Source organism: Sminthopsis crassicaudata, chromosome X (genome assembly GCF_048593235.1).
Source record: "Sminthopsis crassicaudata isolate SCR6 chromosome X, ASM4859323v1, whole genome shotgun sequence".
Lineage (NCBI taxonomy): Eukaryota > Metazoa > Chordata > Mammalia > Dasyuromorphia > Dasyuridae > Sminthopsis > Sminthopsis crassicaudata.
This window is the reverse complement of record NC_133623.1, coordinates 22,638,420-22,655,129: the sequence shown is the minus strand read 5'-3', so window position 1 is coordinate 22,655,129 and position 16,710 is coordinate 22,638,420. Positions and strand designations below refer to the sequence as shown.

Sequence of the window (16,710 nt, the reverse complement as noted above, 5' to 3'; positions counted from 1 at the left end):
TAAATAACACATTAAACAATTTTAAAATAGTGCTAATTAGGAGCTACATAAAAACATGCCGACAATTAAGAGTTTCTTGGCATTTTGGCTGTCGTGACTGAGGTGGTCAAGGGAAAAATCATATCCTATGCACGAAATCTGTTGGCAGCAACATTTACCATGCTGCCTCTGGGATCTGCCTTTGCAGACGGCTTGATCAGAAATAAATCATCTGTACAAACAGAGTTCCTTATCAAGAGGCATTTTGTATTGACAAGCAGGGTTACTACAAGCTTGGCAATAAAATTGCACATGTCCTGCTTCTAGCAGGCAGGCCTCATTTAAGGCCTCTAGCATTTATTAGTAGTAGTTGTCAAGACAGCAGTATTAGTAAAGTGCTATCCAGGAAGACTTTTTTTTTTTTTCTATAAAGCATCATTATCTTCCATTTGGTCTTTATGCAGTACTGTCCTGGCTGCACTCACAATCCATTAAAGATCACTTTTAAAAAATTAATTCATGCTTATAAAGGTCATAGAGTGTTTGCAGATTCGGGCCCCTGATTTTTCAGACAAATTTTAAGGAACCATGTAGTGTTTTGAAAATATAAACAGCTTTCAAATCACTTTCCAGGCCCTTCTAAGGGCTGCTCTTTGCAAATATACCGACCATTTTCTAGATTATCTATAATTTGTTATGTGTAGCCCAAGTAATTTCCGGGGGAAAAGAGGGGTCTGCCTGTAGGAGGCATGGAAATAAGAACACTGACTACTGAGTTACCCACACCACAATGAGCTCATTTGTTTTGCTGCTAAATCCACTCAATTAGATGGAAGCTCTCATCCAACCGGATGATATACAGGAAGAATTTGAGAGGATCTTTGAAGAGCAAGGAAGGCAACTACCAACACAGTAGACAGATCCCTCAGCCTGAATTTGGGAGGATCCAACTTCTAATCAGCCTCAGATACTATTAGCTGTGTGACTCTAGGTAAGTCCCTTAATGTCTTTCTGCCTCACTTTTTTTAACTATAAAATGGGAATAAAAACAGCATCTATCTCCCAGGGATTTTGTGAGGATCAAATGGAAATAATATTTGGAAAGTACTTGCTAGTGCCTGGCAAAGAGTAGGTGCTTATAAATGTTTGCTTCCTTTCTTCCCTGCTCACTCCATCACTGACCCTGTTTACAGCTGCCAAAGTTAAGGTAGTTTTTTCGACCAAAACAATTGGATCTCAGGGCCTATGCCTACCACCCTGCAGCACATAAGAACTTGGTCTTGGCTTGGCACTCCTACACAATATGGGTTTCCAAAGCTACAACCCAGTCGGAAGCTTCCAAATGTCTATACTCGGTGTCAATGGGTAGCAATGAGAGAATACACAAAGAAGGTATTCTTTTCATTCGTAACATAGAATCACAAGAATAACATGTAGATTCAACTCAGTGCTTAGGGAAAAAAAAGACTGAGTAATTTATAATTAGCACCAAACAGAAAAGCTGAATTGATTTAATAACACCTAGTGCCTGTATCTCAGCGCTGCAGGGGTTGGGGGTGGGGGAGGAGGATCCTTCCCAGGATGACATTCTACTACATAAATCAACATTAAACTTAAAAAAAAAAATTACTTGTCTAGGGGCGCCAAATAACTCTGTGTGTGTGTGTGTGTGTGTGTGTGTGTGTGTGTGTGTGTGTAGGCGTTTGCACGCACAGTGTAATAATTTCTTTTAAGCAGGGTAAAGGTAAAATACACATTATGATCCAATACAGATTAGGCTGTCAAAAACAAAAACTGGCATTGCAATTTGCTTTTCAATGCAGCCTTCCTTGGGAAGCAGGGCAGCAAGGTGCCTAAATGAATGGAATTGGCAAACACGCCAATACCAGTTCTGCAATTCTCTGGCTACTCTACATGGACTGGTGTTTGTGAGTTCCAACAAAGTCGCTCATGGGGTTATGGGGGAGGAAGGGAGGACTCAAAAGCCCCTCCTCCCCCCAAGTAACAGTGAAATAGCTCGTTGTTCCCTACAGCACCTGCTACAATGAAAAGGGCCAGGATACTAAATGCCCTTTACAGCCTGGCACAAAAGCTAATTGGCATAACTGGACTATACAACCTCCTCTGGGCCAGGCCTTCAAACTTCCTCAAGCAGCTCAGAAGCCTCAGGGAAAGGAGCCTTAGGAACTGAGCTTACTAAATAAGTCCTGAGCCCACTCTCATCTGCATCCTTGGAGAATCACTTCACAGCTGCACAATGTGGCCCTCTGACCTGGAGTCAGAGATTGTACAGCTACAGGGGCCCTTCCACAATTTAGTCTCCATTCTAATCCCCTTCCACAGACTAGAGGTAGAGAGAGAGGCTTGCCGGAGTTGTTAATTGACTGCAAATGTCAATTATAACAGATGCAGAGCTGACTCCAAGTGGTAGCTTTTGAGGGTTATCAGCTTCCAAATTGGGGTACTGGAGCAAACCACATGATGCCCAGAGCTCTGCATCCTGGAGGTGCCTGCTCAGTGTTTCTTCCCCCTCCCCCCCACTAAATAGTATTTTATTTTTTCCAAGTACATGTAAAGACAATTTTCAACATTCATTTTTCTAAGATTTTGAGTTCCAATTTTTTTCTCCCTCCCAAAGACAACACACAATCTGATATAGGTTATACATGTACAATCATTTTAAACATATTTCCATATTAGTTGTTGTGAAAGAAAAATCAAAACAAAAAGAAAAACCATGAGAAAGAAAAAAAAAACTAACAAAAAAGGTGAAAATACTATGATTTGATCCTCATTCAGTCTCCATAGTTCTCTCCCTGGATGCAGATGGCATTTTCCATCCCAAGTCTACTGGAATTGTATTTGTGTATTTCTGAGAAGAGCCAAGTCCATCAGAGTTGATATCAGATCATCCCATAATCTTGGGTTGCCTTGTACAATGTTCTCTTGGTTCTACTTACTTCACTTAGCATCGGTTCACGTAAGTCTCTCCAGACTTTTCTGAAATCAGCCTGCTCATCGTTTCTTATACAACAATAACATTCCATTATATTCATATCCCATAATTTACTCATTCCCCAATTGATGGACATTCATTCAATTTCCAGTTCCTTGCCACTACAAAAAGCTGGTCAATGTTTCTTGAGTCACTGAATGACATATAAGAGGGATGAGAACATGCTTGTCTGCCAGAAGTGCTCACTTGAGTAATTCTTAGCAGCAAAGACAACTTTAGGTAAACCCACAATTAAATTGTCCTCCCTGACCTTCTTTGCAAAGATTTCTTAAAAGATGGATTCTTTCTGTATTTGTGTTCTTCAATATCTGAAAATCTGATGTTTTAGGAACATTTGGAAAACGGAATCTGGCCAATGAAAAAAACTAGCAAAACTGAAGTGACCTGTCTGCTGTCTTTTCCAATTAAATGCTACTCTCAGTTAACATCTCTTGATTGTCCAGCTCTGCTCTGAACACTACAGGTGCTCAAAGGAAAGAATTCGGGGCATCAAAAGGAGTCAGAGAAAGCTACAAAGTTCTCCCAGGGTAGAGGCTTCCCATTCACCAACAGATGGCATGAACACCTACGTGGCCAACATATGGACATAAAAGACTGATCGTTGATGTCAAAATTTAATAAAAACAAACAAAGTTATGTACAGCATCCTGTCACAACAAGCCATTCAGTTCAGTGACAAGTGACATTAAGAAAAGGTCATCTCTATTCATATTCATTCTGTACTCTCCTTAGCCATTAAAAACGCTCTGAAGATTCTTTTTTGAAATGGCCCATAGAACAGGTAAATTACCATATAAAGAAAATAATTTACTCTTTAGGACAAATCCTATTCCAAGAAAAAATTACAAAAGGCTTTTGGCTACCCCAAAAGGTGCCAGAACAAAAATATCATGGTATGAGTGGTTCCTGCATCATCGCCATTTGAAAAAAATCCATTTTGATACAAACAGATTTGATGATTAAAAAGAAAAAATGTTTGGCACCATGAGTTCCTCCCCCTCCCCCAGTCCATAACCACTGGTCTCACCAAAATCTATTTCCTTTAGCTCCCTTAATGTGAGGGAGCTGATGAAATACCTTGGGGAACTGATCTTCTTCTCAGAAGGAAGGAGCACAGGTCTGGGGCCAACAAGGACCATTAATACCTTGGGGTTATTGAGATGTTTAGTTGTCTATAGGTTTCATTCTCCCTCCATTGAGAGATGAGTTCCTTTAAGACAGGGACCATATTTTGTTTTGTCTTATATCCCCCAGGCTGACACAACGATTTGTATACAGTAGAACCTTAATAAATACTCATTAGATTGTTTCAGATAAGATAGGATGAGAGTTGGAAATACAGAATTCAAAGTTACTTTTACTGACACCAAATGATATTGACAAAATTAAGATAAAAAATATAATTTCTACCTTATAATCCAAGAGAGAACTCATTTGTTCCACTTCTGAATTACTTATCATATCACTTTCTTCATCATCAATTATTTCTATTTTCTGCAACACAGGTAGAAAAGTGTTAATAAACATATAAGGTTTTTGCTATTATACACAACCCTCCCCAGTGTGAGCATATACAATTGGTTTTTGATGATCTGTGTGGAGATCATCCACTCTGGAGAACTGGAATAAACTCTGCATTCGAGGCCAACCTCTTTGTACTGTGGTGGATGATTTCCCTGTACCTTTTGTGAATATGTGCCAAAAACAGAAACTCATTTCAATATTAAGAGAATCATGGAATCTCAGGCTGGGTGGGACCCTCGTGATCATCCCGTTCAATTGTTCATTCACTGAGGTGACCCCTCTGTAGCCTTCTCTTTGGCGAGCTCTCCTTGAACACTTTGAGTGCCAGGAAGCTCTCTACTTGGGCCTCCATTTATTAGATCATTAAAGGCGGGATGTTGGCCAAATGACCTCTGAAGTCCCTCTTAGCTGCCATCTCCCATGGCAAACCATTCATATTTGGATAGCTCTCATCATAAGGACGCTCTTCATAGCCTTGTATCAAAATCTCTCGCGCTAACTTCATCTTTAAAGCAGCAACAATAACAAGTCCAAGCCAGCCAGAGGACACTCCAAAGCCAAATCTACAGGATTGTTATTATCTGTTATTTTCGACGATCCATGCCACTGCTTCTTTCCATTAGGCTAGATAATTGAGAGCTGACTGTACAATTGAAAGGGGCTTTTAGGATTCAATGCTGAAAAAATGCTTGATAATTTGTTTCCTTCGGTGGCCAATAACCACTAAACAAAGAGAGGAATAAAAACTAGAAAACACCACACTCTGGCATTAAGGTATTTGAACCACAGCATTGCATGCACAGTAATGCACTCAATAAATATCTATTGAATGATCGAATCTCCCTCTTGCCAGAGACCCAGACTGCCGGCAGAAAACAATCTAGCCAGAGAGGCAAGTTCGCTAAGAACTGAAATGTCTGGGTTCGGGTTAAACCAAGCCAAAGAGTCCTCTAGAGATTCAGAGCCAGATCTCTCTCCCTTGAACTCAGGAAAAACACAAGAATCAAAAAACCTAATAGTCTCCAATTCTCTCGACTCTCGAAACAGAGGACCAAATTAATGCAAAGCCAGAGCTGGGCACTAGGCAGCCTTTAAGAAAAGAGTACATTAACAGCAATATGTCATAGACAGAAGCTGAGATGAGGCTTCCCACCCAGCAATATATATGGTGATTAAAAGTCATAGGCAAAGTTCGAAAGATCATATTTGATATATTGCCTATGAGGATACAATACCATTATGGGGCTTGTGACCTGAAGGCTTCTGAGTCAATAGGATGGCTGCAGTGAAATTGCTTTCTACTGCTGCCTAGAGATGAATCTAATGTTTTGTTTTCTGTTATAATCACAATAAACTTGGGGCTTAATCATGAAGGGTCGCATCGGACTTTGGAGCTGGTCTTTTTTTTTTTTTTTGATCTGGTTCGGACTCTGGGAAAAGCAATTGGGAAATTTTACTGTCGCCTAATCTGTAGGGAGTGGGCATGGACCACCCTAGAGATTTCAGCCCACAAATAGGCATTCGAAGCCTGGGTAATTTGTCATCCATAAATAATTGGGGGCACTAAAAGGGTACAGGCAGAGGCGAGCAACCTTTGAAAGTTTGGAGTTTGGTCTTTGAAAATCAATTGTTCTTGAAAAATTAGGTGCCTAAGTGACTGTGAGTCATCCCATGCCATGACTTCATTCATTATCTTCAAATGTCTGCTGCAGAGGAGACACAGTGCAGAGAGAGACAGGCTACAAAACAAGCATTTCTTTAAGGGGGAAGAGTTTTATATCTGTCCAGCCTCCAACTGGCATCTTACAATGTAATGGAAATCTACAGCACGGCTCTGCTGTTTATGCTGGGGGGAGATGATCCTGTGGAATTTCAGAACGTTATTAACACAATTCATAACAGGAGAAAATCATTACTCCCTTCTTGAGGAAAAAAAATACAACTCCTAGAATAAAGCAAAAACATCTTCCCATTTGTTGCTGCATTACAGATTGGGGGTGGTGGTGCAATATTTGAATGGAAAAGAGCTAGTGCTAGCACTCGCCAGCATGGACACCAGTGAAGTCCAATTTGCAACGCTACGCCTCTTCTAGAGCTTTGGGTGTTGTGGATGTGGAAGTAATAATGAAGATGTTGACGAGACTGTCCTTTGCATAACTCTTTTCACTTTGCAAAACGCTCTAATGTGCCTTCAGGGTCAATCCTCATAATCTTTTAAGGTTAACAGTGCAAGAATTTCTTCTTCTCATTTTCTGGGGGAGAAAATGTTAGCTCAAAGATGAGGGACTTAGACCTGGAAAGAACCTCAGACCTCATCTGGCCCCAACCCCTTCATTTCAAAGATGAAGAAACTGAAGGCTGAAGAAATTAGGTGATTTTTTCCAAGGTAACACACCCAGGAAGCGGCAGAGGAAGGACCTGAACTGAAGCTCACTGGCTCCAAAGCCAGTTTGCTTTTTATTGTCCCATACTGCTTCCCTAAAAGAAACTGAATGACATGTCCAAGGTAGCCCAGCTAGTACTGGGAGTCAGAACTCTGATTTGGATCACTTTGCCTAATCCAGCGAACGTCACCGATACTACAATCTAACTCCTGAGCTAGGCTGAGAAAGTGCTTTCACAGACTCCCAGTATTTGTGAGATGGGACGGGCCCATGCTTGAAATGACACTTAGACTAGCAGTTCTCAAACTTTTGTTCTCAGTATCTTTAGACTATTAAAAACAATTAAGGATCTGTCCAAAACTTTTTGTTCATGTGGGTTACATTTAGAGATACTTACCCTATTAGAAAAAAAATGAATTTGGAATTAGTAGATCCTCTCCAGGGGTTTCAGAGACCACACTTCAAGAAGCACTGACTTAGCCCATACTGTCATGAGGTCATTTGGCAGCCTTGTCCGGCCCCCCCACCCCCCTTCACCACCCACTGCTAGAAGACCTATCAGGAAGGACACCAGAGCCAGTATCTATACCACATTTTAAGGTTTGCAAAGCACTTTACAAATATTTTCTTATTTGGTCCAGACAACAACCCTGAGAGGGAGATGCAATTGTTACCCCCATTTTAAACTGAGGCAGTGTCTTGACCAGGGCCAAATGAGCTAGTAAGTATCTGAGGCACACTTAAACTTCAGGCTTCTGACTAGGGACCCAGTGTGCTCTCCACTGCATCCACCAGCTGGAGACCACTACCTCTTCCCAAGGCAGCAACTCCCACTTTTAGACAGCTCTTGTTGACAGAGATTCTCCTGATATAAAGATGAAATTTACTGCTTTGTAACATCCAAAGTTCTCTCCCAGTTCTGCTTTGGGGGCCAAACAGAACAAATGTAATTTCTCTTGTGTGACAGCTACCTTTCAAATACTTGAAGAGCTATAATTTTCCTAGTCATCTTCTTTTTTCAGATAAAAAGGCCCAAGTCCTTTCAATCACTTTTTATAGGTCTGCCCTGGGTTTGAGGCCTTTTGCCTTCCTGGCTGCATCTTCTTGAAGCTCTCTAACTTAGCCAATTCCTTCTTAAACTGGGACACCCAGATGTGAACCCGATACTAGCAAAGTGGTGTCTTTTTTCTGTAAGCTTGGCTTCTAGCAGCGTAGGCCCAAGTCTTGTGAGCTTTTGGGTTGCGACATCACACACTGCTGACTTTGGTCAAGTCTGTAGTCCACTCAAAACCCCAGATCTTTTTCTAAACAAATTCTAAACAAATCATTTAACTATGCCTTCCCTAGGGAGGCCAGTTTACTGAACCCAAGCGTAAAACTTAACATGTACTTATACTGAAGTTCATATGATATTTTGCTCCTGATCTTGACCTTATCCTCCAGTGTGTTGACTCTTTCTCCCCTTGCCCTCTAGCTTTGTGGCCTCTGCAAATGTGATGAGCAAGCTAAAGCACCTCTACCCAAGTCATTGAGAAGGAACTATTCTGAGTCTAGCCATTCCAAATACATTGAATTACATCACTTTCTAGTTCATATCTCTCCGTTTTTTCCATAACAGTAACATCAGATACCTTGCTAAATGCTCTGCTAAAATCTAAGTAAATTAGATACTATGTAAATGTGAGCTGTTACTACTAACAAAATGGGGGTGAAGAAGAGTTTTCCAGCAATGAGGAAAACAACTGAAACAATTTCTTCACCTATAGGTCTTATTATTAACAGCTCAGTGTGAAGCCCCTTTGTGATTTAAAAGCAGAAACTTGGAAAGGATAATACCCCTATGTAATCTGGGTAGTGGTAGCTAGGTGGCATGGTGCTTAGACCACTGGGCTCGGAATTACGAAGACTCCTCTTCATGAGTTCAAATCCAACCTCAGATACTTTCTAGCTGTATGATCTTAGGCAAGTCACTCCACCCTATCTGCCTCAGGTTCTTCATCCATAAAGCGAGCTGGAGTGGGAAATGGCAGACCCCTCCAGCATCTTTGCTAAGAAAACCCCAAATGCGCTCATGAAGGGTTGGTTGGGAAAGAGTGAACAACAACAAAAGGTACTGGGGAAAGTATTTAGGAGATTGCATAAGCTGTTTGAAATAACACAGAGTCCATTGGGGCTACAAGACAATGTGACTGATGTAATTTATGGGGAGTGAAAATTCTAAAAGGGGGGGGGGAGGGAGAGAGAGGAAAGAGAACTTAGTAAGCAGGATACAAGAGAAATCGCTTGACTTGAGTGATTTCAAGTGCATGTGTATCTGTATATGTTTATGTGCATGAGAGTGATTCTGTCCTATCCAGGATATCATCATCATCAGCCAGGAGGACTATTTAGGTCTCTTGGTAAAGTGGAGGTCAACCAGCAAGGGAAAGGAAGCGGACTTGACTGTTTATGGACTAAAGTTTGAGGTTTTTTACATTTTCTCTTAGGTTAAATCAAATGTGTTCTAAGTATGATGTTTTGCTAGCCTGAGCACTTGACTGGGAGCTAAAGTCCATTTTTCTTTTTCACAAAGAGCAAGACAAGAGACAAATTCTGACATCCCCAAGGGAAACTGGGGGAATACATGAGGTTTTATTAAATAGAGGTCACCAAGATTGAACCCAGTCCATTTTAGCCTCGAGTTGTGGAAATGAGCAACATATTATTATTACCCATTGTAACATTCTAATGGCAAAAATCCACAAATGGGGGCCAGGGTGAGTCTAGGGAGCAATGCCACGTACATTAGAAAATCAGCCTCAGGAGCCGTATTTTTAAGAGTTGAGCATAAGCACCAAATGCTGACTTATTGGAACCAAAGCGAACACACAGGGCTCTTTTTTAATGTGCCTTAGTTTAAAGTTGGTCCTGGGATCTGAATCAATCACCATTTATTAAGGTGCTGGACATTGTGCTAAGTGCCAAATGTCTCGATAGCATCTAGAGAGAAATGGGTACCATTAAAAGAATGTCAACACTCTTGCCTAGGACAGGGTTTGGGCAAACTATGCCCTTTGAGGCTGTCATTTATTGAGTGGCAAACTCTGACAAATAACTTAACTTTGTGGAGCCTTGCTTTCTTTACATAATATTCTTCACTAATTTTAAAACAACTTGATAGAATCATTGTGACAACTGTATTAGATGATGCACGTATTGTGCTTTGTAGCTATAAAGCACTAATGTAAAGGAATCCTTCTTATTCTCAGTTTAAGGTATGGTATGACATAATGGAAAGAGGGTTGGTCTTGGAGCTCTCAATACTTAGGTTAAAGTTTATCCTCTGCAATAGCTGGCAAATGACTTCAACGCTTAGTGCCTCTCTCAGGCTTTAAGCTGTGTGGATGAATCGAAGAGCTCCATTCTCCATCCCAATGAAATCACAGCTCTGGAGCGGTTTTTCCTTCTCACTCCCTTTCCCCCAACAACAAAGACTCTTATTTATATTTTCAAAAGCTGGTTTGATTCATATGTACATATATGTACACAGACTCCTTGTTCATCTGCCTCTAATGCTTTCTTTTTTCATCATTTCAAACTTTACTAGGTTGTTAAAGGGGTCCCACTTCCCCCAGAAAGACAAGAAATTTCCAAATACTCCAAACACTGGAGATGCCCTAAGAACTGATATGATTCAAAGAGGCAGAGGTGTAGAGCCCCAAGCCAGGAAGGCCTGAATACAAGCTCGAGCACTAACAATGGCTTCCTTCATGTTCTGGTGCTTAATTCCGTTTTCATCCTACCATCTGTCCAAAGAGGAGAATTCTGCTGCTTTCCAAGGGGGCTGAAGAAAAACGATTTCTTAGGTGTAAAATGCTGTATGAATACCGAGCATTCATTAGCTATTTACATTTGTGACTCCCTGAAAAGAATAATTTCCGGAACAGAAATGACAACATAAAAAAACTTCCCTTTCTAACAATGCTGACATTGTCACTCACTGGAAATGTCTGTCCTTTTATAAGCCTGCCATTTGGTTCCAAGGGTATTTCAAAGCATACATACCACGTTGTCTGTGGACACTGCGCTGGGGTCTTCTTCCTTGTGCCTACTCACTTCACTTGGAACTGCTTCACTGGGTTCTTCTATGGAAATGAAAAAGCCACCATTGGTTATATGCTCAAAGTTGCATACTCCTTCAAGGTGACATTTATCACCTGTATTCTTAGAAAGGCATTTTGAGAGACAGGGACACAGAGCAACATATAGGACTCAAGTCAGGGAGGAGTGCTGAGGAGTGCTGACTCACAGTTAAGTTATACAGACACTTCCTGGGCCTCTATCTTTCCCTTTACCAAAAAACAAAAACAAAAAAACACTGCAAAAATGCTAGTGTTTCTAGAACATCGTGACCTGGAGATCTAGTCAATATTTTCAAGGCCTTTGGTTTCATCAGATGGAGCTATCCTTCTATAAGCCATTTGTTCTTCAACAGACATTGGTTGTTTAAAGCGAGGAGGTAGAATTAAATCTTGGGAATTATTTATCTAGCATTTGGATAGTCTTAGCTGTTTAGGGGAATTTTCTATTTTCAGAAAGAGCCAAAAATGGGATTCTATCAGGTCGGAGAACCCTGAGAGTAGAAAATCACTCCACCAGTATAGCTCAGCAACTTGTCTGTAAATTACAATCTTGGAGAGTTGCTGAGAGGGAGGGGAAAAAAAAAGCTAAGTGACTTACCCAGGATCACACAGTTAGAACAGGTTAGAGACAGGCCTTAAACTCAAGCCTTTCAATCTCAAAGGATGACGCCCTATCCAAAATACCACAATCTTTCTTGAAGGAGTATTAAACAAAGCAACTTTTTGGATGAAATGTTGTCCCCACTATACAAGTGGGCAAAGTCGGACCAAGAAAGCCTAATTACATTGATTGAACCCTCTTCTTCCTAGGAGGTAAAAAGAGCCCATTCCCATTGCTGATCAGGCATCTCCACCCAGAGGTGAAGCTGAAGAGGGAAAGGTCCCTGGCAGGGAGAGATTCTAATTTGAAAACTGAGGTGGTTTTTTCCATTGGATGGAGTTGCTTCACTGAGGAAGCCCTGACTTTCCCCCAACACATAGCATAGTGCTCTCTCCATACATACTTGTACCAAGACTTCAAGAAACCCAAATGTCATCAATGTAGGCTCTCCTGTATAGGTGTGGCTCAAAGCTCTTCCACATCTGAGCAAAGGATCTCTGTGAATCATCGCAGCTGAAAAAAAGTCTCACCTCTTAATCAAACTTCTGTTGAGAAACCCTTCCATGTTCTGCAGAGCTCCGACAACACATGTACCATCCATGTCCTTGCCACACAGACTTGAAAGAGCTAGCGCTCCACTCACATAATCTTCATAAACCCACAATCACTTCCATGGCAAGGCCTTAGAACAGTAGTTCTCAATCTTATTGACTCAACACTCTTAAAAATTGTTGAGGACCCCTCAGCCAAGAACTTTTGTTCATGTAGGTTATCTCTATTGACATTTACCCTATCAAAAATTGAAACAGTGAAGTTATTACCATGAAAATAAATTTTGATCTTGCTGAAGATCATACTTTGAGAACTATTATCTTAAAATAAAAGCCTTGAGTTGAGCTCCTAAGTATTACCTGGACAAGGAGAAGGGTACTTCTATTTCTTCAGAGTTAGCTATTACATTAGCCTTATTAATCAATAGCAAAATATGTGTCAGCTCTCTCACGGGTTTTTTCCAAGTCCATGATTCCCCACAGTAATGGGAAGACAAGGAAAGACTAATTCCAAGGCTTAGTGAAGAGAAGTACAATGTATTGAGAGAACTCTTAACACATTTTTAAAGCCAAGCCAACATATAAGTAAAAGTAAGACAATTTTCTTGGAAGAAGAAATTTATCTTGTTAATGATTTTGACATTTCAAAGCATTCTTATAAATCAGCCAACTGATATGGGGTAAAGGTGAGCAAGGTGTCATCAGCTTAGCTGTGACTCCTCCTCATCAGTGACTTCATGTGTATTATTTCTGGAAGTCTGGATAGATTTCTGCTCTCACTTTCTCATAACTTTGGGCATCAACAAGCTTTCCATAAAAACTTTCCCTGCCTGAGTCTTCACATCCTGAAAGTGGTACATAAAAGCTACTGGAGGATTTCAAGATTAAAAGGGTACACGAAGAAAAGGGATGTCACAAAAGCACATTTTTCATGTCTTGATCTTTAGAAAAGAAGAGACTTTATGAAATGGAAAATAAACAAACACTTAGCTGTCGGTTAGTCAAATTCCAGAGAGCCTGCTAGACAAAGTCAGTAACGTTCCAACTAGGAAACTGGCTGGAGAATTCTTTCATGAGCCTAACAGAGCTCAAAAGGGGCATCCCAATGAAATTTAATGTAAGAGGGGCTAACTGGGCTAGTCTTCCAAAAACTTTCCTTAGGATGGTGGTTGGAAGGCTCTGAAAGCTTTCTTGACAACTGTACTCATTTTTCTCTTCATGAACCAAAAGTTTTTGAAGCTTGTCTTTTGAAACAAGACTAAGGGGCTTGACCAACGACAGCATGGTGTAGTAGAGAGAACTCAGGGTGTAGAGGCCAAAAACTTGGATTAGAATCCTAGATCTGTAATTCGGTCATTACCTACCTGGGTCATCTGGAGAAAGTCATTTAATGTGAAGCTCAGATTCCTCATCTGTAAACTGAAAGTGTGGGACTAGATGATCTCTAAGGCCCCATTTAGGGCTAAGCTGCATGAACTTGTGTTGTTACCTGAGCCAGGATCTGAAGTTGGGGGAGGCAAACAGAGCAATCCCAGTGAGTTTCCTGTCATTTCTCACCATGCCTCCTCCTCCTCCACATTTCTGCGGATGGGAGAGAGAAGGATAAAGGGGAGATAACAAAATGAGAAAAGAGAAGGGATGAGATGTGCAAAGTACAGTATTCCCTAGCAGGGAGATAAGGAGCTGAAGTTGTGGAAAGAATCATCAATGTTTTAACAGAAGGTTATACTTTTTAAAGAACAGATGATTCTCAAAAGGTTTTTTTCTCCTTCAATTTTGGGCATGATTTTTACTAGATATAGAGATCATCTCTTGGCCCCAGAAGAACACGTCTCCTCTTTTTAAAGAGAAGTCAAGAGAACATTCACATTGCAGAAATTCATCAATGAATCTGCCTGAAGGACACCTACATAGATCAGAAACTAGCTGGGTTTGCTGGCTTGGGAATGAGAAGAGCAAAAGACTGCATGATCTCTTCTGATTTTCGAGACTTTTGGAGTATGAGGTGTGTTAATATATGAGGCAGATCCCTGAAGAGAAGAGTCGTGATAGTGAAGACCAGGTGGATAATTACAAAAATCACAGCTCGAAGACCCAAGGACATTCACTAATTATTCCTTCAGGGCAAGAAGTGGAACCAAATCTTATTAATTATTTACCTAGAACTTTAGCTGCTAGTTATTTGGGGGTATTACCAGAAGCAATTATATGATGAAATGCTATCCCCATTGTAGAGATGGGAAAACTGGGGCACAGAGAGACTAATTATGTGTACTGAATCTTTTTCTTCCAAGGAGATCAAAATAGCTTTTCTGAGTGAGGGCTGCTGATGCAGCACCTCTAGCCCAGAGGTGAAGTTAAAGAGGAAAAGTTCATTGTCTCTGGTGATGTGAAAGTGAAAATGGAGAATTTTTTTTTCCTAAAGACAATATCTAGCCCCTTGATGCTTAGATTCGTTAATAACAAACAGACAAACTTTAAAAGTCATAAGCCCATATATTTTTAAATCCCTGAGAGAGCAGAAAAGTGTAGCTGGCACAATCTCAGGCTTTGACTGTTGTCTTCTGCAGTGAAACAACTGTTGTTGGGTTAGCCCTGCTCCCTGCAGCTTTGGGGCACCAAAGCGATACAGTGGAGAGAGAGCCTTGAGTCTGTAGTCAGGAAAGCCTCAGTTCAATTCTAGCCTCAGATACTTGCTAACTTGATTGCCTCACAGTTTCCTTGAATATCAAATGGGGATCAAAATCACACCTGTTTCCCAAGATGGCTATGGAAATTATTTATGAAGAGCTTAGCATAGTGCCTGGCACCAAAGTAGAGTTTTGGTTTTGGGATTTTTTTTTTTTTAATTCTCACTTCCTTCTAATTTTCCTTCGTGAGCCAGAAATCAGGAGACTGAGGGTCTGCCCCCTAAAAAATGGGTTGTTTTTATCACTTCCTTTTTCAAGCTTTAGGTGCTCTCCAAAGATCCCTCCTAGCTTTCCCCAACCACTCCCACACCCCCCACCTTGGCCATGAACCAAAGGACTGACTTAGGCTAAGTTTTCCTTTTGTCCTTTTATTTCTACCTCGGGATTCCTACTGGGATCCGGCTTTCCTAGAATCCTAGGCTATCACAATGCCCTCTGGGGAGATTCAAAAGGAATTTGTTTTTTGCTCTGATGTGCATTTTGGTGAGCGAGCTCTCCTCTAATGTTTCAGTGGCATCCACTTGGTCCAGTGGCTGCAACACTGGATTCCTCTCAGTTGTATAGTTTTGGGCACTTGGCAGGGGAAGTGAATAAGATTGTAAAGTTGCTAGCTAGAGGAAACCTCCCACGAAAGATTTGGTAATGAACCCAAGAGGCAGTACAGTACAATGGGAAGTGCTGGGAGAGATCTGTTTTTTGAATTTCCCCCTCCCCTCCAATAATTTACTAGCTAGGTGACCACTGTCACTTTATCTCTGTTCAGGTCTGTTACCTCATCTGGAAAATTCAGCTAATAATAGTTAATGGGGGTAGGGGGAGGGTCCAGTGAGGTAAAGTGTAGCCAGCACTTTGGAAGCCTAAAAACATGAGATAAATGCCGGCTAATGTTATTTGCTTATTGTAATGTTCAGGCCCTGAGAATGGGACCTGGTTAGCCTGGGAGAGCTCCGTTTCTTTTGAGGTTAGATAATATTAGGCCAGGCCAGATGACACAATCGCACTTAATCGCGACATTCAAACCAATCAGATTAGCATTCTCTCTGAACAAAATGAGCAAGAGAATAGGCTGGAACTAGGGGTCAGCTCTCTACACAAGGCTCCTTTCAGCCTGGGAAATGCTTTTATGCTTTTCTGTTGCAATTTCTGAGGAGAATAAAAAGGTTTCCATGCAGCTGTGAAAAATAAGCCACTGAGAGGAATTGGAGGCAATCTCACTTTTCATCAAGTGTTCTCTGCGGCGGGCATTAAATCCTCTCTCCCCTTTCTCTCATTAGGTCTTGATTACCATGCCAGCTGTCTAAGAGAACACACTATTCAGTGATAAAGGATGCCAGTGGAGAAGCCGTGGTCCACTGGCAACTTTAAAATGAACTTTCACTTTTTTCCAGTTTAGATTTTTCTTCTGGGATCTGGAGAGGGGTGGGGAGCAGAGAGAATGACAACCTACCTTTCTTGGTTTTCCCAGTCTCTCTCTGGTCCCTGTTATTTCTTTGCTTTCTTCTTCCCTTATAATATAGGGCTGTCAAACCTTGTTTCCCATCCTCCCAAGTCCAAAGACTAACATCTACTGGCTTCCAAGCACTCCCCCTGATGCTACTGGATGTTCCTTTATGAATTATCCTAAACAGAAGGAAAATACCCAAGATTTCCCAAGCCACATTTTGGTTCCAAAGATTATCTCATGGAGCAAGCCCTGGACTGCAAATGAGATGGCATGTAATATGAATTCTGTTTCTTGGTAAGCCACTGTCACTCTGTGCCTCGGTTTCTCTATTCAATTCTTTCATCTGTCTTTAGTATTAAAACAGCAGATATAGTCAACCTCGCTTCTCTCCCCTCAAACC

General features: G+C 41.1%; 1 protein-coding gene across 1 annotated transcript in view; it reads right to left on the bottom strand.

Moving 5' to 3' along the window:
- The window catches only part of HDX (highly divergent homeobox), a 102,050-nt gene that overhangs the window by 13,692 nt on the left and 71,648 nt on the right, over positions 1 to 16,710 (bottom strand). Inside the window, 2 exon segments of the mRNA XM_074278324.1 lie at positions 4,406 to 4,489; positions 10,948 to 11,027. Coding sequence (XP_074134425.1) covers positions 4,406 to 4,489; positions 10,948 to 11,027 — 164 coding nt within the window.